Source organism: Seriola aureovittata, chromosome 12 (genome assembly GCF_021018895.1).
Source record: "Seriola aureovittata isolate HTS-2021-v1 ecotype China chromosome 12, ASM2101889v1, whole genome shotgun sequence".
NCBI classification, from domain to species: Eukaryota; Metazoa; Chordata; class Actinopteri; order Carangiformes; family Carangidae; genus Seriola; species Seriola aureovittata.
In genome coordinates this window covers 20,007,395-20,028,566 of record NC_079375.1, presented here as the reverse complement: position 1 = coordinate 20,028,566, position 21,172 = coordinate 20,007,395, and the positions used below count along the sequence as shown (strand labels likewise).

The following is a 21,172-nucleotide window of genomic DNA, read 5'->3' as shown; positions in this document are numbered from 1 at the left end:
GGCGGAAGCAATGCGTGTAACTCAACTGTACCCCCCTGTTGGCAAACATCCTCTTTGGTGAACTTTCATTGAGCAAGGCACTGAATCCCTGGTGGCAGTGACTGTGGACGACCACTCTAATCGACCTCCGTGGATTGCAACAGCTGGTTGCCCAATACAGGTGTTTAAACTTGTAGCTCTTCACACGCTTTCTTATGACATTTAATTCAAGGGATAGATCAGATGCCAGATCTGGGGACAGCTATTAAATGATAGAGATGTTTGCAAATCTCTCACCATAAAAAACAGTGAATTATCACTGATTTAAACTCCAATGCTAGACTTTGTCAACTTACATTTGTTTTGGCAGCAGTCCTGAAACAGAATACAAACCACATGTGACGCAGGAGTCAGGAGGGATGATCACTGTGTTTGACTTGGCTCTGTTTCCTGTTTAAAGTACAGGATATATACATGGGCTGCATCAGCTCTGCCACTCCTCCTTATCTGCTCCACTGCTCTGATACCTCTTGCATCTCTGAAAGAAATGAAGACTCTGGGCATCACTGTTGTTCTGGGACTACTGGTGGTGGTGTGGGCTCAGGTCAATGTGCAACAGCCTCTGTGTGACTCCCCTGAGGCAGAGGAGGCTGCTCTGGTGGCTCTGGATTACCTCAATGCCCAGCACACTCATGGCTACAAGTATGCACTGAACCGGATCGAGGAGATTAAGGTCCTCGTGAGGGTAAGTCAGTGAGTAGATGTGTGGTTATAGGCAAAGACAGGTACAGGTAACTACCTCTTTTTCCTTCAGCTAGGAGGTGGGAACATGATATGCGCTACACTGCTAAAACACTCTGCATGTGCATTTCCTCTACATCACTGGGCAATAGAAAAGAAAAAGTACATTTTATTGAATATATCCCCTCTTTCTTTCCATTGTGTTATTTTATGCCTTCAACGCTCCGGTTAAGACGTTTGCACAAACATGTCAAAAAAGATTAAGAATCAACATGTCAATGATGCTCTACTTTTCTGTGTCATTAGAAACTACATATGCACATTCATCCACGCGACTGTCTGATAAAAAATAAAATAAATGAATAAATAGTGTTTTGTTTCACTTTTTCTTAGCCTGATGGAGACCTATATTCGCTGGAAATTGACCTGCTTGAGACAGACTGTCATGTGTTGGACCCCACACCTGTTGCCAACTGCACAGTCAGACCCAAAGTGATGACGGTGAGACTGCTTACCTTTTGCACACAGAAGCTATCATATTATAGGTATTCAACCTAATGTAATGATGAGAATAATTTTAGGATATAAAATAATGACAATTTAAATGAAGACTGTTACACTCTATGAGCTGATTCTTTGTTTCCAATCAGGCAGTGGAAGGAGACTGTGACGTGATGCTGAAAAAGGTTGGCGGAGCTCTGACTGTTATCGCATTCAAGTGTAAAACAGACGGTAAAACTTTCTGATCACACACTCAACCATATGAACACACACATTCAGAATATACTACACAAGTGTCACCCTGCACACAAAAACCTACCTGCATGTGTCTTTTTGTTTATTGACGTATAGAATCAACAGAGGACCTCTGCTTGGGCTGTTATTCCCTCCTGCCCCTAAATGACACTGCAGGGCTGGAATTTGCCCATGCCTCTCTGGCAACCTTTAATAACAATACTGTGAATGTAACTTACACTATTCTGGAAGTTGGAAGGATTTCATCCCAGGTGGGCTCAAGCATAACCTGTTCAGAAGAATTACAATATTTTTTACAAGATTGAATGCACCTGCACGTTTAATTAGCGCCTGTCAGTACATCAATACTTCCCTTGTTTCAGCTTGTGTCTGGTGGGCCACAATATTCAGTAGAATATGTCATAGTTGAGGCGAATTGCACTGATGACGCCTGCGTGCCGCTGAATGAACCCCTGACTGTAAGTACACAAAGCATCAGTTTAGTTTTCCACAAGAAAAAACACTTTTTGCTTGTTTTGTTTTTTTCTAAGAATGGAGGGGTGGTTCTCAAAATTATTATTGGAATTATGTATTATACACGTTTTTTACCCAGGATATAAGCTAATCTAAAATATAAGGCAATGATAAATCTAAAACCCTATTAAAACAATTTAATTGAACAAAAACAATGAATAAAATCATGTTTTTTCTTCTGTACCAGGAACGTGGCTTTTGCATTGCCAAAGGTTCTCTCACTGCTCACACAGTGGACTGCAAGATGTTTCCCGTTCTGGTAAAATACTGTTTCACGTCAACAAGAAGTTTTGAAGTTTATCGTCTTAAAATTTATGTCGAAAATATTATTTCTAAGCCTCTGTTGATATACACATTTTTTTCAGATGCCTGTTGTAGATGCCAACAGCACTGCAGTGCCAGATCCTGCTTTACCACCAGCAGTCCATGTGTTCACAGGCAGCCCATCACACAAGCATGGTCTAAGACACCATAAACTGACCTCTCACCATGACCCTCATCTAAGCGGCCTTCTGTCTGCGGAATCAGCAGAGTCAGATGAAATTGTACCAATAGTCCCTGCAGTGGTTGGTGCCGCTGCTGCACCTGCTAGCCCAGATCCATCTGCTGATCCCTCTCCAGCAGCTGATCCTGCTCCAGCTGTTGAAGCCGCTCCATCTCCTGAATCCGCTCCAGCTGCTGATGCTCCAGCTGCTGATGCTCCAGCTGCTGATTCTGGACCAGCCTCAGATTCCGCAAACAGTAGGGAGCTCCCTCTTGATTTGTTCAAGAGAGATGTGGCTGCTACACTCGGCCTGACAGCCGTTGACGGCCCTGCACTTCAAACAGACCCTATTCTTCTTGTGCCAGCTTGCCCAGGAAGGGTCAGATTCTTCAAGTGAACAGGTCCCACAGACTCTATATTTACCTCCTTCAGCAACACTGGTGCTAGCGTAACTTTAATTGATATATGAACATGTGCTGTGGTAGGTAGATGTAATACTAGTACATGTCCTAAAAATGAGTAATGATCAATTGTTTGAAACGATCAGCTCTTGAAATGTCTGTAAAATGGGTGATAAACATTTGCATTTAATGCTGCTGAATAAATCTCCTAAGTTGAAGCTTTTTGTGTTGTTACTTTCTGGTCATCATGCATTCTTTAATATTTGAAACAGTGAAGACAGTCAGTGAAGGACTGAGTCATATAAGGCCTTTTACAGGTTTAGTGAGGACACGCTGATAACCTCTCTATACAGAACTTAGAATGAACAAACTCAAACCGGAATGTATTTATTAATTCATGGCACATCTTTAAGGGCGATTGCAAAACACAGTGCTGTTTGCTGATCATGTTGACTCATGCCAGTGGCATTCCTGTGAACTCATTGACATTTCTACTAATACAGCCACGGCTCCATGTCCGAGACAGTTCAATATTTCAAACATTAGTCAAATGTTTACGGGCTGAAGCTTGTACCAGAACACTGACAACATGTGTCTCCCAACCAGAAAACTTTGCACCCCCCCCCCGACACAGGATGGCTTATTCACATGTATCCGAGCACCACTTATAATTATGAGTTAGCATAAGATTATATTTGAGCTATATCCATCGGTATTTGAGCTAATATCAATAGAATATCCAACACACAGATTTAAATATAAAATATGTCCATAAACTTCCACAACATATCTGTGTGATTGTGCAGTTATCTCCTCAAGTATTTAATGTGCTTTGTACCTCATATGTTGTGGATCTAGGTCAGATGTTTTGTTCTGGTGGCCACTGTATATTGCTGGGATCATTGGAGTTGTCTGTGTTGCTTCCATTTATGTATTCAAAAGAAAACTTTGTCACTTACCAAAAAAAACACTAACACGCTGACCAATCACTGCTCTCCATTCCACGCACCCAGTCAAAATCCAAAGGTGAGTATTTTGGCCCTGTATTGTGGAATAGTTTACCACTCAATTACACTATTAGATCTTCCCTGTCTAAAGTCTCTCTTTAGCCTTTTAATTGTCATATTGAAGATAGAACTGACCACATTTAGTCTTTTGTCTTTATTTGTTCTCAGTGCAATGCTATTGTGTTTATGATTTTATCCAGATATTTGGTGCTTTTATTAATTTACTTCTCTTTATTCATGTATTCCTATTATTCATGTTTATATCTGTGTTTTTGTTTTATTGTAATGATCAACCAAGTAATCTCTCTGTAAAGCACTTGTCATTAACAAACCATGGTTCATGGCATGCTCAGTTATAGTTGTTCTAAGCTCATACACCCCTGGGTCTTCCTCCTCACACATGTGCTCCTGCTACCCATCTCTGTGACTGTCTAGGTCCTTGTTTACTGAGATAAACTGATTCCAAAAACTAGCCCATTTGTATGGGCTGCATGAACGGAAACCTTAATCACTTTGGTGACACTCAGCTGAATGGGAACCGGTTGTGGTGGGTTTTTTCCTTTTTTGTTCCTTCTAATTTTCCTTTTTTTTTTTTTTTTTAAATGTAAACATACAAGACTGTAGCAAATTGCAATTATTTTGGATTATGTTTTAAAGTTTTTAAAATGCAAATACACAATAACTTCAGTGGTGGATAAGTTTGAGTGAGAAAACAATTGTACCTGATTTATGAATTTGGAAAGATGTGGTCACTGAATGCATTGTGTCAAGGCAAAGAAAGTGATCCTGTTTAGTTCACACTGACTAATGTTGTACTGACTGAAGAGTTTTGAAAAAGACTCAAGTATTGTTGCTGTTGTAAAAGAAATAAAGAAAAAATAATTTTACCTTCTGTATAAATAGCTCTAGCATTACTGTGTGAAAGAGTGGAATGTTAAACTTGCAAAGAAAACCTGAAATTTTAACAAGCACAAAGATTTTAGGGTTGCACTCACTGAGGCCACTGTTGATGAATGGGTAAAGTAGTAAGTATATTTACATGAATGGGTCAATGTTCAGTAAGCACCAGTTCATGGTAAGGCAAAATAAGCAAGACAAATCAGTTCAACAAGGGCAATGCACTGCTTGGGTCTAAAAAGCAGCTATAATGCCAACAAGCACTGACTAAACCATTAACTTTCAAAGTAGTCAAAAATACATGCTTTACTGCCTCTGTCAAAAGAGATCAACTTCTATCATTTGTTTTACACCCACTTTCCAGATTTTGTTTACCCACCCATATTTTTACCAATATGCTACCCAGACAAAAACTAATTCTTAAGCTTATTGCTGGGGAAAGAAGCACAAGCTGAGGTACTGTTTAAATTGTTTATTCACATTGAGGGCAACTTGTTTCTGCTTCTGATTTCCAGCTTCTCTCTGGATGGCTTGGTTCAGTCCTGCAAGAGACACAAACATTAGTACAAAAAAATAAAATAAAATATATATAAATATTATTGGGCTACAGCTTAAAAAAAAAAAAAAAAAAAATCAAAACATTAACAACACACCGTTTGTTTGGTAGTCAGCTGCAGCACTCCGTTGCTGAAATGCCTCTCCAGGAACATGAGCTGGAATCCTTTGGTTGGACCCTAGAGGCATAAGGGGCTTCCACATATCTTTCAGTGATTCAGGGAATTCAGGCTTTAAATGCACTGAACTGAAAGAAGGGTCCTGAGGCAGATCCAGAAAATGAGGGTCATTCAAAGCAGAGACAAACGATGGCACATTTTCTGATTCATCACCAGGCCTCGGCATGTAGTTGACATTTCCAGGTAAGGGATTGGCCATTTTCCCTTGCCATTTGAGATCCGGGTGTTTGTCCTGAGGGGGATTTAAATTCTGAGGATGTTGGGGTTTACTACTGTCATGCCTCGCAAGATTTTGTGCCTGCAAGTTTGCATCATCAACCAGATCTCTAAAAGGCAGCGGCGATTCATGGAAACTGTTGGGCTCCCTACCAGGTGGGCCATGCTGTAGCAGCAAATAACTCTTAGGTTCAGAGTAGGGATGGACAGTCTGATTATGTTTGGTGGATTTCTTTGAGCCACTCACAAATGACTGTGGTTGTGACGAGTTATATGTAGAAGCTTGAGCATCTTGAAGCATGTAGTAAGGGATCAGAAAAGGATCAAGTTCACTTTGGACTTTAGGATGCATCTGCCCCTTAGAGTCACTGGATTCCATGTTAAGTGGCTGTAGTGCCTTAGCTCTAGGTTTAATTTGCTGGTTTGCTGTATGCTCCTTTTTTTGATATTGACCAGTAAAATACATTAAATTAGGCCCAGAGGGATTATTCATGTCTGCAGGTGATAGCTGGCTCATTTGCTGCCCTGGGGGCTGTATGTAATAAGGCTTATATTGCACCAATGGATTTACTGGGTCATTACCTGGAGCCTGAGGATTAGAGAGAACATTGTAGTCAGCTGCTGATTGGCTTTGTGGTAAGTTTTGCATCTGACTCTGTGGTACATACGGCCAATTAGGATATTGTGAATTAGGTACAAAATAAGGGTAAGTTGGTAGTTGAGGATTTACAGGCTTCTTGGAAATACTTGTTGGTGCAGCGAGGTTGCCATCTGGTGGCTGGAAGTAGGGCTGCTTTCCATTTCCAAGTGGAGAAGTAGGTGCAGAGGTGGAAGCTTGCATAGTCGTTGCTTCAGTTGACTTTTGAGGAAGGACAGCAGTGCCCAAGGCATTACCAAACCCAGAATATGCCAGTGAAGGGACAAAAGGCAGTGCTGGATAGACTGGAGGAGTATCTTTACTGCCAAGTCCAGCTGGAACAATATGATGGAGATGCTGATGAAATGCAATTTGTGGACAGCAATTAGAAAATCCAGACAGGCAAAATTGAGGGCAGTACAAAGAAGGCATATGTGGAGAGCCTGGCTGTGGACCTTGTGGGAATATACCACCATTACTAGGTTGTGCAATGGGGATCATTAGTCGCTGCTGCACGTTGGTAGCAGGGGGTAATGTTATTGGCTGAGGGTGCTGGGGCTGCTGTGGGTAGTACAGGTTGAAAGTTGGATACACCTGGCCATCTGGAGGTTTGACACCTGGAGGCTTTTCACTTGGGACTGGCTTTTCAGTGGCAGTTTTAGCACCATTTGTTCCAGCATCTGGTATCTTGTATGGTTGTTGGTAAGAGGGTTTATGCACTGGCTTCTCAACTGGCTGATTTTCAGGCTTTGGCTGGGGGTAGAAGGGGTAGAATGGCTGGTGAACTTGGCCCCAAGGGGCTCCAGGCTGTTGTGGTGGTTGTTGGACAGTGGTTGGCTTTTCAGTTGGCTCTGGCTGAGGGTACAGAGGGTAAGGGTATTGGTGTACCTTACCCTGAGGGGCTCCAGGCTGTTGTGGTGGTTGTCGGACAGTGGTCGGCTTTTCAGTTGGTTCTGGCTGAGGGTAGAGAGGGTGAGGGTACAGAGGGTAAGGGTATTTGTGTACCTGACCCTGAGGGGCTCCAGGCTGTTGTGGTGGTTGTTTGACAGTGGTTGGCTTTTCAGTTGGCTCTGGCTGAGGGTACAGAGGGTAAGGGTATTGGTGTACCTGACCCTGAGGGGCTCCAGGCTGTTGTGGTGGTTGTTTGACAGTGGTTGGCTTTTCAGTTGGCTCTGGCTGAGGGTACAGAGGGTGAGGGTACAGAGGGTAAGGGTATTTGTGTACCTGACCCTGAGGGGCTCCAGGCTGTTGTGGTGGTTGTTTGACAGTGGTTGGCTTTTCAGTTGGCTCTGGCTGAGGGTAGAGAGGGTGAGGGTAGAGAGGGTAAGGGTATTGGTGTACCTGACCCTGAGGGGCTCCAGGCTGTTGTGGTGGTTGTTGGACAGTGGTCGGCTTTTCAGTTGTCTCTGGCTGAGGGTAGAGAGGGTGAGGGTACAGAGGGTAAGGGTATTGGTGTACCTGACCCTGAGGGGCTCCAGGCTGTTGTGGTAGTTGTTGGACAGTGGTTGGCTTTTCAGTTGGCTCTGGCTGAGGGTAGAGAGGGTGAGGGTACAGAGGGTAAGGGTATTGGTGTACCTTACCCTGAGGGGCTCCAGGCTGTTGTGGTGGTTGTTGGACAGTGGTCGGCTTTTCAGTTGGCTCTGGCTGAGGGTAGAGAGGGTAAGGGTATTGGTGTACCTTACCCTGAGGGGCTCCAGGCTGTTGTGGTGGTTGTTGGACAGTGGTCGGCTTTTCAGTTGGCTCTGGCTGAGGGTAGAGAGGGTGAGGGTACAGAGGGTAAGGGTATTGTTGTACCTGACCCTGAGGGGCTCCAGGCTGTTGTGGTGGTTGTTGGACAGTGGTTGGCTTTTCAGTTGGCTCTGGCTGAGGGTAGAGAGGGTGAGGGTAGAGAGGGTAAGGGTAAGGGTATTGGTGTACCTGACCCTGAGGGGCTTCGGGTTGTGATGGCTCTTTTCTCCCTGAAGCTGGTTTGTTAGGCAACAACTTTCCAGGGACTTGGGGTTTAGATGCCTCAGGTTGCAAAGGGCTAAGAGATTGTTGTACTTGCCTCTTTGGAGCTGGTGTAGGGGTTCGCTGTGCGGGTGGCATGTGCGTCTGAAAAGGACCTTGAGGCCAAAATGGATGGTGAAATGGGTAATGGTAGAATGGCTGATATATTTGTCCCTGAGGTTCCTGAGAAACTGGGGGCTTTGGTGGCACAGTCTTTTCAGGGATTTCAGGATACAGCGGCTGGAGAGGTTGTTTTACTTGAGGATCTTCAGAAGGTGGTGGTTGAAGGTAAGGAGGAAATGGATTAAAGGGTATGTGTTTCTCAGGCTGGCTTACAGGTGGTTCGGCAGGTTTTTGAGGAGGTCCAGGGGGGGGGTTAAATGGATTGGGAATGACATGTTCGCCCAACTTACCTGGTGGTGGTTTAGTTACTGGTGCCTGTGTAGGGGGAGTTTCAGGCTTAGGTGGTTGAGGATAAAATGGAAAGGGGTAGTAAGGTTGTTTTCTTTGGCCTTTAGTACTTTGGACGACTGGTGGCGATGATGTAGGTAAAGGTTTTGGTTCAGGCCTGTGTGCAGGAGGGACTTTAGTGTTAGGTGGTTTAACATTGTATGGGTAAGGGTAAAAAGGGTTTCCCCATCTGCCATTAGGTATTGGGGCAGCTGAGGCCTGTATGGGAGGTTCTTTTTCAACAGGCACGTGTTCAGGCTGGGCCGGCCAAGGGTAAAAAGGATAGTAAGGTAACTGAGGTTGATTGATATCCTTTGGCCCCTGATTCAGTTTTTCATTAGGTGCCTCTGGCTTCTGAGGAAAACCTGGGACCTGGGGAAGAGCAGGCTGAGGACTCCGAGCTGGACCAAAATTATGTGATGGGGTGGGGGGAGGCACCCCTTTGCTTGGTGTTTCAGTTTGTGCAGCAGACAGTGATGGACAGGAAATTTTAATTTCTCCATCTCCAGCTAGTTCAAGTGTGTAGAGCCCATCCTGAAACAAAATGTTGATGGTTAAGCAAACAATGTTTTAAAATGTAGAAATTTTAGAATCAAAGAAATATATACTGTACCTTTTTTTCCAGGCAAGGTGCATAGTGAACAGAGATGACCACACCCTCAGGATGTACAACTACACTGAACCCACATCGGGGTGAGGCTGTCATCAGTGGCTCCCAGTTACCATTTACTGCAAAGTAAAATATACATTACAACCAAGCAAACTTTCTAAAAAGCAGTTTAAGGTGTTCTTTCACTCTCAAAATTAACCAAATGTCAACTGTAAGCTATGCTTTAGGAAAATTAAAAATTACATTAATACCTCAAATCAATTCCCACAGCCTGAGCCTATTTTAGCTTCCTACACTATATAGCCAAATCAATTAAGGATAAGAAAATTATTATAATAATATAATTAAAATTATGAGCACAGCACTTCCTGCAGGCATTATGGAATTCAAAATAAAATTTCCCTCACAATATAGAATTAATAGAAAAAGATTATAGTACGAGATGAGACAGCTATGATAGATCATAAAGCAACCCATGAATAAATTTGCATCTCAGTGATAAGTTATTGTTTTCCAGAACAACCTAATGTCTCATCACCCAGCAAACATTTTGCTGCATCACTGGAGTGTGCTGCGTGGAATAGGAGGAAAAGGACAAATTTCACTTAAATTATGGTGAAAGTAAGCAAGCCTGAACAATACAAGGGCCCTGGCACAACTAAAAGGATGTGCCCATTGTGAAGTGTTACACAGGTTTGACAATCAAAATGTCTGCAAGAAAGGTTTCTAGTGCAACAGACATGTCATGTCTTTACTAAGCTTTATAAATTATGTCATGAAATAACTTACAATTTATTTTAATTTTAGCGACAGAAACTGTCCAATCAGTTTTCACAACCATGCCTTCAGTGTGGCAGGTGACCATCGGAGGGTTAGATGAAGATGGTCTCATCAAAGGGCAGGACATCTTCACGGGTACCCCGCACCAACGCAAGGGGAGAACGTAGCAGTCCTCCTAAAGCCAGCAAGTAAAATGTTACAAGTGCGGAAATGTAAATGGTTCAAGTGTGCTGTGCTTTCAGAAAGTATCCCACCTCATGTGCAACAAAGCAACCATCATAGGGTGCAACTAGCACCAAATCTTTTTGTGTTGACCTGACGGTGTAACCACAGTTTGGTGGCAGCTTTGACAGAGGCAGAGGAGACAGTCGACTACCTGAGAGATTAAATTACAGAGAAAAGGAATATTTAAAAAAATTACATGAAACTGCTCTGTGCACACTGCAAGTACTGTGAATGATAGTTAACGCACAACCCCACTGGATACTTAACTTACCCCTATCCACAAAGAGCAGAGATCCCTGATTAGAAGCAACATCTTGGACTTGAAGCTTCATGGAGTCTACGGTACATTCAACCTTTGGTTCCATTTTGAGGAGTCGTTCCACTGCTGCAGCGTCTGGCATCAGCCTTGAAAAGCCTTCACCCTGCCCTTTAAGATGCTTTGGCTCAACCCAACCTTTTAAAAAATAAGGTTTTTGCTAAGTTCAAATAAGTACACTTATTATTTAAACATTTTAGCATGCACATCATTTAAATAAAAAGCCTAGAGGTGAACCATTGCTTTAAATTATAACAACTTTTGTAGTGCATATTATACAGAACTGTAATAAGAATTTGAACTGTACATACCCATGTCTGCTTGGTAATCAGTATCAATTTCCAGGAGGCTTTTTGTGGCCTTGGTTCCTTTGAGTTTGGCACCATAAAAAGAATTTTGCCCAATTAAGAGTCTTCCATGGCGCAGATCATTTCCTGTAGCTTGACCTTGGCCGAGTGTCGAGTTATCTCTTAATTTATCTAGTGCCTTAAGCCTCGTCAGTGGAGAACAACGGCAAAATGAACTAACAAGCACAATAAGTCCTAAACATAACAAAATTTTAGTGCCCCCGTTCCCGCTATACGCCATTGGAGCAAAGAAAAAGCACCGCACACAGGCAGATTAGCCTCAGCAGTGTGCCTCAAGCGCAGGTAGTTTAAACGACTGAGCGCGTGAGGTCTCGTCCTAATTAAGACTAAAGGAACACCTGGCCACAGCAGCTGCGGACAATCGTGCAGGTAAGGGCGGGGCGTCAACAGGCTACATGGCTAATTGTAGCACGCAGTTGGTGTCACAGAGCTGCGACAAAGGTTTTGTGGCAAATCTCTTGTTATAAGGTTTTGCTTATAGGCCTATCTGTTGAGCTTGACTGTACTCACAGTACAACAGTACTTTTTCCCCTCCCACCAGAAAATGAACACACAGATTTAGTGCATCATATCTGTTTGCAATGTATACCATATAACAGGCAGGACCAAGTTCCTCTCACAGTGGCATCTTCCCTTTTTGTGTTTTCACAAATAGTATAAAGATCTCACAGAACAAAGAGTCTTTTTGGTTAAATCTAGTTCAGATTTGAATCTAAGTATAGTTCAGTCTAAGTATAGTGGTTTTTGATCTGAACCTAGTCTGATGTGGTCTAAATGTGGAAAAAGCAGTGAAATCTTCTTTTGCGTTTTCACAAATAGAATCGGACACTAACTTCAGCGTGTTGTAGTATGGGTTTCAAAGCATTTAACAGCAGCAACCCACTGATCAAACTCATATTTTGCAGCCACACATTATTCAGACCCATGTCACCTAATTTTAAATTATAGAGGACATCCCAAGTTTCCAAAGATACCAAAAACATGACATCTTGAACATATCCACTGTGCAGCCATAAGAAACACTGATTGTTGATTTTAAATATTTCACTTCAGCTTCAAAGAGTTGGAACAAGCAGAATATGAGTGTTGACCAGAAGAATAGGCTGAAATCTGCATAGAAATAAAAGGGAACAGCTATAGAGTTTACTTTTTTATGGGGTTTCAAGCCGGCAAAAACAGCCCATCAATGAAAGCCAATAGGTCATTACTTTCAGCACTTTCAGCTACTTCTTTCTTTTTGACTGAGCAAGAACTCACTTAAAAGCCACAAGCCAGATTAGTATCTAAATTTTGTTACTCTGATAATAGGTTTGTTTCTTCTCATTCATTCTGAACCAAGGACTTTCATGTAATTGTATGACTTTGAAAAAGTGCGTTCACAACAAATTACTACATGGATTGTTTGACACTACCAGGGAAGGTACAGCCCCACCAAAGTAATCTATTATGAATTGAATTGAACCACAGGGAGAGAGAACTTGTCAACATCTCCCAACAGTTAAGATTCTCACATTAGAGAATATTTGAATTTCTCAGTTCAACAATGAATCTGAGTCGTGCTTTTCCGTTTCAGTGTGCAAGATGCACATCATTATCCGTTTTTCCAGTAGAAGTACACATTGTTGCTAATATGCAGTGCAGGATCAAAACAACTAGTTTGAACTGAATACCTGAATTAAAACTAAAGACTGTAAAACTCTTCAGTCTACATACAATTGTGAACTCAAAAGGCAACAGACAGGACATGTTGGCTTTACCTCTGGTTGGAATAACTTTTATTTGATCTGTCTGTAAACAAGATGTCTCATCAATTCATGGCATTTGAAATAGCAGATTTTGTGGCAGAAGGAATTTCCATCTCAAAAAAAAAAAGACAAAATATTGCAAACATATTTTTCTGTCGTTTAATTCTGTACATATTCCACAAAGTCTGGAGATTACTGATGCCAAAATATCCCTTAGGAAAGTGCCATTAAAAGTTACTTCTTGCTGGGGCAGCAGTTAAAAATCCAACTTGTAGTAGCAACAGATCAGATCGATTTTATGGCACAGAATACACAATTATTCTCAGAAAATTTTCACAAGACAACTTACAAATGTTCTTATTCCAACCAACACCATTTTCAATATGTTTAGTGTACACAGCATCATTTTTTCTTTTAAATATACTTCTAAGTACCGTACTATGACAATTTGTGAATACACCTTTGATGACTAAAGCACAAGGCAAATAATTCCAAGGCCCAACAGCCTGGGTTTACAGTCAAAATGCATTCATACTGTAGTAAAATGACATTGCCATTTCATTGGTTAACGGACATGAAGTTAGCAACAAATCAGTTAGTGATGAAAAGTTTAAGTAGTGTTGAAGTCTAAAGAAGCAGTTAAATGTTTTACAGTCATCTGAAGTTGTCTTAATGATTTACAGTCAACAGGTGATGCCAACAATCATCCATCAGAATAAGCTGAAGTAATTCTGATAATCCTCTTATACTGACAATTGGTCCAAAGGGAAGGGGGGAAAATAACTTCACATAACATGTGTAGTGATTCACAGCAAAATTTACAAATAGCAGGAGCTGACTGACAAGTGTCTTGAGCCGTCACAGAGGTGGAATGTCCACTGAGACTCCAGGATGTGTGGAAGTATCACGACAATATCTTGAGACCTCAGCAATGCTGACCTTACACTACAGTCAAACAGCCCAACACCACATCATTAACTTTTAAGACCACATTCAGGTACGACAGCAAAAGCATGAGATGAAGGGTAAAAGAAGTTATGCCCGAAGGTGGCGAATCGGTACACACATACAGGACTTTGTCAGAGGAAATTTGCCATTTCTTTAATGGAGGCTACCGAAGACTTGAAGATGGAGGCAGATGAGAAGATGGTTTTGGCTGGAATATTACACTGGGACAGAGAGAAGATAGGACTGGGATTTGTATGCTAAAGAGGTGTATGCATGCAACTTTTAAATGCCCACATGCGGATTTAAAATAAAAAACTAACAAAAAATGACCCCGGCATATTTTAATAATGCTCAAAAAAGCACAACTATGCAAACTGTCACCACCATTACATGTGTACTTCCCCATGGTATATTAGCTAGTCGCTAAGTGAATGTTAAACAAGGAGAGTCCAAATTTGTTTAACACTTTTATTACACTTGCAATAATTGTTTGCACACACTCTTTTGGTTATTAAACATTTCAAAGAACATGCCATTACTGTAGTGCCAAAACATGAGAAGTACAATGTTAAAGTGGGGATGGTTTTGTCCTTTTTAAAAAAAAAAAAAAAAAAAGAAAAAAAAAAAAAAAAGGAGGGTGGGGAGAGTTTAGCAAACAAAAGGCTGTATATAAAAAGTAGACTGGGGAGGAAGTTACATTGTATGCCATCTAATCCTGGAAGTAGTGTCGACACAATGCAGTGAGTGGGAGTGAGCTGCTAAGTTGATGGATGGGTGGAGAGGTTGCTTAATATCCAGACCTCCTCAGGTACTCAGCCATTGCATGTGCTTTCTTGTTAAGATTTCCACCATGGACCGCCTCCTTTCCCATGACTAAAACCAATACTGGAGCACACAAGGAAAAAAAGAGAAATGAACAAAATTGAAGAGTCTCCCCCCTACAGGATGAAGGGGGGAACAAAGGTGACACAGTATCTTACCACTCTTCATTGCTATTAAAAGTTTCCATGACATTTGACTGCTTGCAGGAGAAATCTTAACAGCAATATTTCTTTTCTCTTCTTTTTGTCCCTCAATTTTATCTAAGTGAGCTTGAAAACATTAAAACCCTGAATCCCTCAAGTATTTTGCCATTGAGTAAGCCTTCTTATTCAATCCGCCTCCATGGACCCCTTCTTTGCCCATTACAAGAACCAAAACTGAAAGAGAAGAGATAGAAAAGGGACAGTTAAGAAAAGCAAAAAAGGTAAAGTAAAGGCATTCCCAGTAATACGCATCATCACCAGAAGTGTGTAGTGCAGGGATATTTAACTGTGTGCCATACAGAGCTAACTTTTTTTGCTACCATAAATGTTACCAATTGACATGATGTAGTGTCCATACATTTCCTGAGATGCTGCACCTTTGACTGATGACCATCAAATGATGAGAAATTAGTGTCCAGAAATTGCAATTTATTACTCGTTAGTGTCTCTTAAATGAGGAATAGTCAACAGGTGAACAATTTCGCACACAGTTCTGGTCCTCTATAGCACATGGCTGAGTATCATCACTGTGTGCATTTTTCGAAGTGATAAATATAAGCTGGAAGAAGATCAGTGCACTTGGTGTTACAAAGAAAACAGTAGTTGTTGGAAGGTACAGCTCTCAAGCATGCACTGGCTTATTCTGCTAAATCAAGACATGACAAAGATGCGTGCAAGAAACGAATCAACATGCAATTTATCGTCCACATTAGTTGTGTGTGAAGACTGAAGCATCTCACTGCACTTATTGGTACAAATTCAATTTGTGTAACACTTCATTTGTCCTTTTTTGACTACCGTTCACAGGAGCACAACATGCAGAGAATTCATGCAGAAAAGGAAAAAAGAAATCACTCAACAGGAAGGAAGAAAGAAAGGAAAGTTTGGTTTTGACTGCAATCAGTGTTTCCCCACTTAAAACATTTGGAAGTTTATTTTTTTCCTCATACCCTAATGAAGGGAGAATTGATTAGAAGATATCTAGATAGATGAGATAGCTGTGGGCAAATGTATAGACGCCATATCGTGGCCAATTATCAAGTCTTAGATGTCAGATCCTAACGGTCAACAATTTCAACTTGTAAGAAACACTGGAGCAATGTCAAACATTAAGGACCACAAAGGCAAACAGCCCAGACTAGGCAAACGATGGCTTACAATGATCATAACAATGACCATTAAGTAAATCTGTAATTTCAACTTCACAAGTTTGCAACTATACACTTTGCCTGAGAGCATCATGCCTTGTAAAATATCTATAAATTAATTTTCTGTAAATCAGCTAATTGTTTCAGCTCTAATCTGCAACTATTTTAATAAACCTTTTAGCGTTTTAAGTCGTTTTTCAAGCGAAAATGCCAAATGTTTGCAGGTTCTGAAATGTAAGAACTTGCTCTTTTTGCCTGTCATAAATCTATTATTTTAGGTTTTTGAATGTGGATCACACTAAGAAAAGCTATATGTAGATGTTATGTTCACAAATGTCACTTGCATAGGAGATAAATTTGATAGGGCTCTTGCTCATGAGTGGGTCACAAGTATGACATTTATTTATTTGGATTATTGAAAAGCGTCAAAAGCAGGAGTTAATATGATTAACATATGATTAATATCAGCACTTCTTTAAGTCACAAAACAGTACGACATAGCTCTCATACCCATGTTATAATTTTACAGTGTGAAACAATATGGGGTCATACCCCATGAAAGCAGCATTTTAATAATTGTGATTAAGAGAACATTTTTAAACTACACCTTTACCTTTTCCAGCTCTTCCCACAGAGATATTGTATGTAGGTTCTCCTCCTTGGCTCTTTGTCCTGATGTCCATTGTCCAGTCCCCGTCATCCTGGAGGCTGTCTCTGAGGACTGAACACTTCTTTGAGCCCAGAGTGAGACCGCTGGTGTAAAAGGTCTCCCTGTCCTTACCAATAAGGACATCAATTTCTTGAGACTGAAAAATATGCAAAAATCACAGGATCGGGGCAATTTCAGTCGGACAGATTTGATAAATATGCTTCTAGTTACATGACTAGTATAATTCTTCCTAGTAGATAATGAAAATTATTGTTAGTTGCAAACTTATTCGTCAGACAACAATTACAAACATCCTCAAATGTCATGAATTAAATGATTTGCTTTTTCTCTTTGGTCTATGACAGTAAATTGGCTTTGGCACTGTTGTTCTGTTATACTGAGCATATTTCTCCGTTTTGTGATAATTAATATAACAAGCGATAATTCAAGAAAATAGTCAGCAGATTAATCAATTATTAAAATTATTGTGAGCTGCATCTCTATTCCAAACACTGGATATAAAAAACTGTAACGTTAGGAAGTCCAGCCTGATTATAAGAGAGGAGATTTGTGAATAAAACTTGGAAACCTGCAAATGTATTGACACCAGTACCACAATTCCTGGCGCCTTACACATCCCATCCCGCACCCAGGCAATAATAACTGCTTGCAACCTTTGCCTGCAGTAAGGAGCGGAAGTAAAGTGACGTCTATGCACCCGTTAGCTCTAATGCAATCCCTCACAATGAATTTTTTTAAAAAAAAAGAAAAAACACACACATTGTCATTACCACCAAATTCTATAATGTATTAATATGTATTAATATGAGACAAAGGCTGCGGAATCGTAGACTGACCAAACGTCAGCCGGTGACAGCTTTTTTTGACCACGGTCTGCCGGTACAGCAGCAGCTTAATGTTTCCTAATCAAAGCGGCCGTGCACACAAAAGCATGCACGCTCTCTCAAATCAGACACCGTCTACTCACTGGTTTTAAATTAGCAAGAGGTTAATTTAGCAATGTCCTGAAATTTTGATTTGTGCTTGTCAACGGCAACTAACGGCTTTATGTATTTATGGTACATGCAAGCGATGATGAGAGAAGTCTTATCTGATCCACGCCAGGTCTAATCCTGCAACGTTTCCTTAGCAGGAAATAGCCGAGACAGGCCACCGATGAGCAAGCTAGCCCGCTAAGCTAGCACGGTACCGTTAGCTTGCTAGTCATTTAGACAGTGCGAGGTAACGGTTTTAGCGCTATTCAGTCTGGTGAGCGTCTGCGTGGGTGATACATAACAACACTGTCAAATGGAGCCAAGCGTTCACTCTAAATACGGATTTTTTTCCACTCTTACCGTGATATTGTTGAATGTACCACCGGCATGTGCTGCCCAAACATATTTGGCGTCCGTATACCCAACAATGGCGCTATCCTGACAGCTGCCATCGGCCATCAGGTTTTCCACGTAGCTTTGCCAAGACATATTCAAGAAATTGATGCTATATAAAAATCCGTACAGCTTTGGAAGTGAGGTTGCCAATCAAGAGACAGCCGAATTGGAAGAAAACCAACAGGCGAATTTAGAGTCTCCAATCTAACCCACACTCCGACGTTAACCAACGTCAAGGCTGGGGCAGCAAAGAAAGCCAGGGCAGTGAGGCAGCGGCTGGGTGTAGTCCGTATCAGATCACTCCGCACAATGAGCTCCCCGGCGCTTTTATGGCAGCAGGCGGCGGAATAAAGAGGGACTTATCAGCTCAGCCAAGAGTCAACTGTCTGAGGGAATGCCGGGGTACACATAGACGCGGGTGGGGATTTGTTGATTGAATCATTTAGTCATTCATTCATTCATTCATTCACTCATTCATTGAACGCGTTTTCATGTTGTAGGAATAACATGACAAAGGGCGTCACGTCAGGCAGTTTAGTTTGTGTGGTTAAGGACAGCAGTTACTGTCAGTGCATACAGAGAACAACATGCCCTGCATGTTGGTGGTGGATTCCAAAATTATTTATTCACTTTCATGAAATCATCACTTAAAATGTATTTTACAATGGTTAGACGTTTCTGACTGATGGCTACTGATGGCCCATCTCTCCTGCTAAAAAAGTATTTGTGATACATGAGATATCACTCAAAATTTTATAGATTTTATTATGAGGAAAGATTATGAAAACAGAAAATGTATGTATGTATGTATGTATGTAGTCATCTTTAATGTGCAATCCCCGTTTGTGGCAAAGGGTTACCACCTAACGCTGTCTAGATACAGAGTTTTAATGAAGCCATAAGAAAAGAAAAATAATCTTTGAAGGAAAATATTGTACCTTGTTGGACTTCGTACTCAATATCAAGAAAACACGAATGAAATAAAAGTGTCCTATTTCATATTCCCCTTCATTTGGCGCTACAGTGAAGTGTTGGAAACATTTAGTGCCCTGCTCAAGATAAATCATTCAGCACATGTTCATCTGGTCATAACCAGGGATCAAACCAGACACCTTGGCAAGGTGTTATATCATTAATGCCAGATTTGAATTACCCCACCCACAGACTGAAAGGAGTATGTGGCCCACCTCCCAATTAGTTAAAAAGACAAATAGTTGCATGATGTCTTCTCTTCAGAGCAGATTAAGTGATAAAAACAAACGTTCATTTTTACTGTGATCCATGACCAAAGAGAATTTGCCAGTAGTTTAGACCAATCATTGTGCATAGACTGTGAAGTACGCTGAAAGCTGTTGTTCTGTTCCTCTCTAAGTACCATGAATCTAGTGGATAAATAATCTAAATTGCAGTGTTCAAACTGCCAGTGTGTAACACCTCTGCAATTTCAATAAAAACCCAATGCTAATAACTGCATTATAAAAATGTAAAGCTATATGTTTCATTGTTTCTACTATATAACTTGAATGGATTTTTTGATTAAGATTTGAGATAAATCTTTATATATATATATATATATATATATATATATATATATATATATATCCAAAATAACAAAAAAAAAAAAAAAAGAAGCACGATACCCTGTCAAAGGAAAAATACACTCATTGGCCACCAGGGGTAGTGTTCTCTACTGAATACTCTGGTCCACACGTTGGTTTATTTCTGGTGCAGAGCTATGACTTGTCATGTGTCTTTTAACCTGTATTTCGTCTGGATGATTGAAGGAATATTTTTATCTTATGTTTTATAAAAAAAATAAAACTGGCATTTTGATGACTTTTAATGATAGAATTTGAATAAATGTAAAATTGTATGCAGATTGACTCATATAATTGCTAAAGTTATTGCCTGAGGCCTTTTTTAAAAATGTCTTTTGACTATTTTAGATAATATACAGTTCAGATTTTCACCTCACATAGTACTGCAGATGTAATGCAGCAGATTGCTGCATTGTATTCCTTAAGCCACAGCTCTGTGAATCAACCTCCCTTCAGTTCCCTCAGAACATGTTACTTTTTACGTCACGCTTATAATATTTTTGCTCAGCTTGATCCGTTGATAAAGAATAGTAATGTAGTGATCACTGATGATTGCTGCTCTGTAATATGCTGGCTGTTATAATAGTCAAGAAAGAAACTCAAGCCCAGTGTAAAATAACAACTGTGCAATCTAAAATAATCATCATCTTCAGTATTGCATTGCTGTGTTTTTACACACCACTGCTATACATGGCTACCTGAACGTTGAAAAAGTAACTTTGAACTTGTTTAATTTAATGGGCGTATTGTATAGCCGACCCTCCTTTACACTGATTTAGACAAGCTGTAGGAATATTAAATTATATTATTGGTTTAAGATGCAAAAACCACATTAAATCATATAAATTGCAACCCAAAGACCAAGTTCAAGTCCCTTGCTTAATAAAAGTGTATATGTAACACTGCAGCATACAGAAAGGCCTATAGAGGGAGGGAATGGGAAAGAAATGGTTGATGCCTTCAAGTGCACTCCAATAAAGTTGGACTTCTGCGGTTAAAAGGAATCATTTAGTAATAGCTAGTCATTGAAAAAAAAGAATAGCCAAATTGAATGTATCCTATACAGTAGTATTCTGATGATATTGTTGTGTTTTAGAATCAGAGCACCCTAGGGCTCCTTTGAGCTGTAGAGAAAGGAAAATGTGCAGCCTTGTTGTCATTAATGTTAAAAAAAAAAAAAAGCATGACAGCTCCACCAGCTACCACACATCAAACCTGGGGCCAGGTAGCTTTCAGGCATAGAAAGACTGTGAGGAACATGGAGGTAATAGGGGCCCAGCAGCTCGGGTTGCAACAAACAATTATTTCAATTATCAGTACATCTGTTGATATCTGTTATTAATTGATTTATCATTTAGTCTATAAGAAGTCAAAAAGTAGTGAGATAATAGTTAATGCCTGTCAAAATCTCTCAACATGACATCTTCGATAGGCTTATTTTTTCAGACCAATGGCACAAAAAAGATATTTAACTGACATTGATATAAAACTAATTAAAATCAATCATCAAAACTGTTGGTGATTAATTTTTTTGTTGACTAATCAATTACTCAACTTTTTTTTTT

The 21,172-nt window shown here is 40.5% G+C and overlaps 3 protein-coding genes across 4 annotated transcripts; 1 reads left to right on the top strand and 2 right to left on the bottom strand.

Annotated features, from left to right (window-relative positions):
- The first annotated feature begins 470 nt into the window (after positions 1–470).
- Positions 471–3,092, top strand: ahsg2 (alpha-2-HS-glycoprotein 2). The gene is made up of 7 exons (XM_056391968.1): positions 471–724; positions 1,114–1,221; positions 1,371–1,452; positions 1,573–1,727; positions 1,839–1,934; positions 2,177–2,248; positions 2,355–3,092. The coding sequence occupies exons 1-7, from the start codon at positions 527–529 to the stop codon at positions 2,868–2,870; spliced, it is 1,227 nt and encodes a 408-aa protein (XP_056247943.1). The 5' UTR covers positions 471–526; the 3' UTR covers positions 2,871–3,092.
- Positions 3,093–5,028: 1,936 nt separating this feature from the next.
- Positions 5,029–9,542, bottom strand: LOC130179105 (trithorax group protein osa-like). Its single transcript, XM_056391861.1, has 3 exons — positions 9,418–9,542; positions 5,432–9,338; positions 5,029–5,320 (listed from the first exon to the last, which is right to left on the bottom strand). The coding sequence occupies exons 1-3, from the start codon at positions 9,508–9,510 to the stop codon at positions 5,205–5,207; spliced, it is 4,116 nt and encodes a 1,371-aa protein (XP_056247836.1). The 5' UTR covers positions 9,511–9,542; the 3' UTR covers positions 5,029–5,204.
- A 3,319-nt stretch (positions 9,543–12,861) lies between these two features.
- LOC130179288 (profilin-2-like) lies at positions 12,862–18,307 on the bottom strand. 2 transcript variants are annotated; one of them, XM_056392183.1, is made up of 3 exons: positions 17,974–18,307; positions 16,583–16,775; positions 12,862–14,681 (listed from the first exon to the last, which is right to left on the bottom strand). In XM_056392183.1, exons 1-3 carry the CDS (start codon positions 18,100–18,102, stop codon positions 14,584–14,586), a joined length of 420 nt encoding a protein of 139 aa, XP_056248158.1. In that variant the 5' UTR covers positions 18,103–18,307; the 3' UTR covers positions 12,862–14,583. The 2 variants fall into 2 exon arrangements, with proteins under 2 accessions (XP_056248158.1, XP_056248157.1); XM_056392182.1 differs by having other exon boundaries at positions 12,862–14,995; positions 17,974–18,306.
- Positions 18,308–21,172: the final 2,865 nt, after the last annotated feature.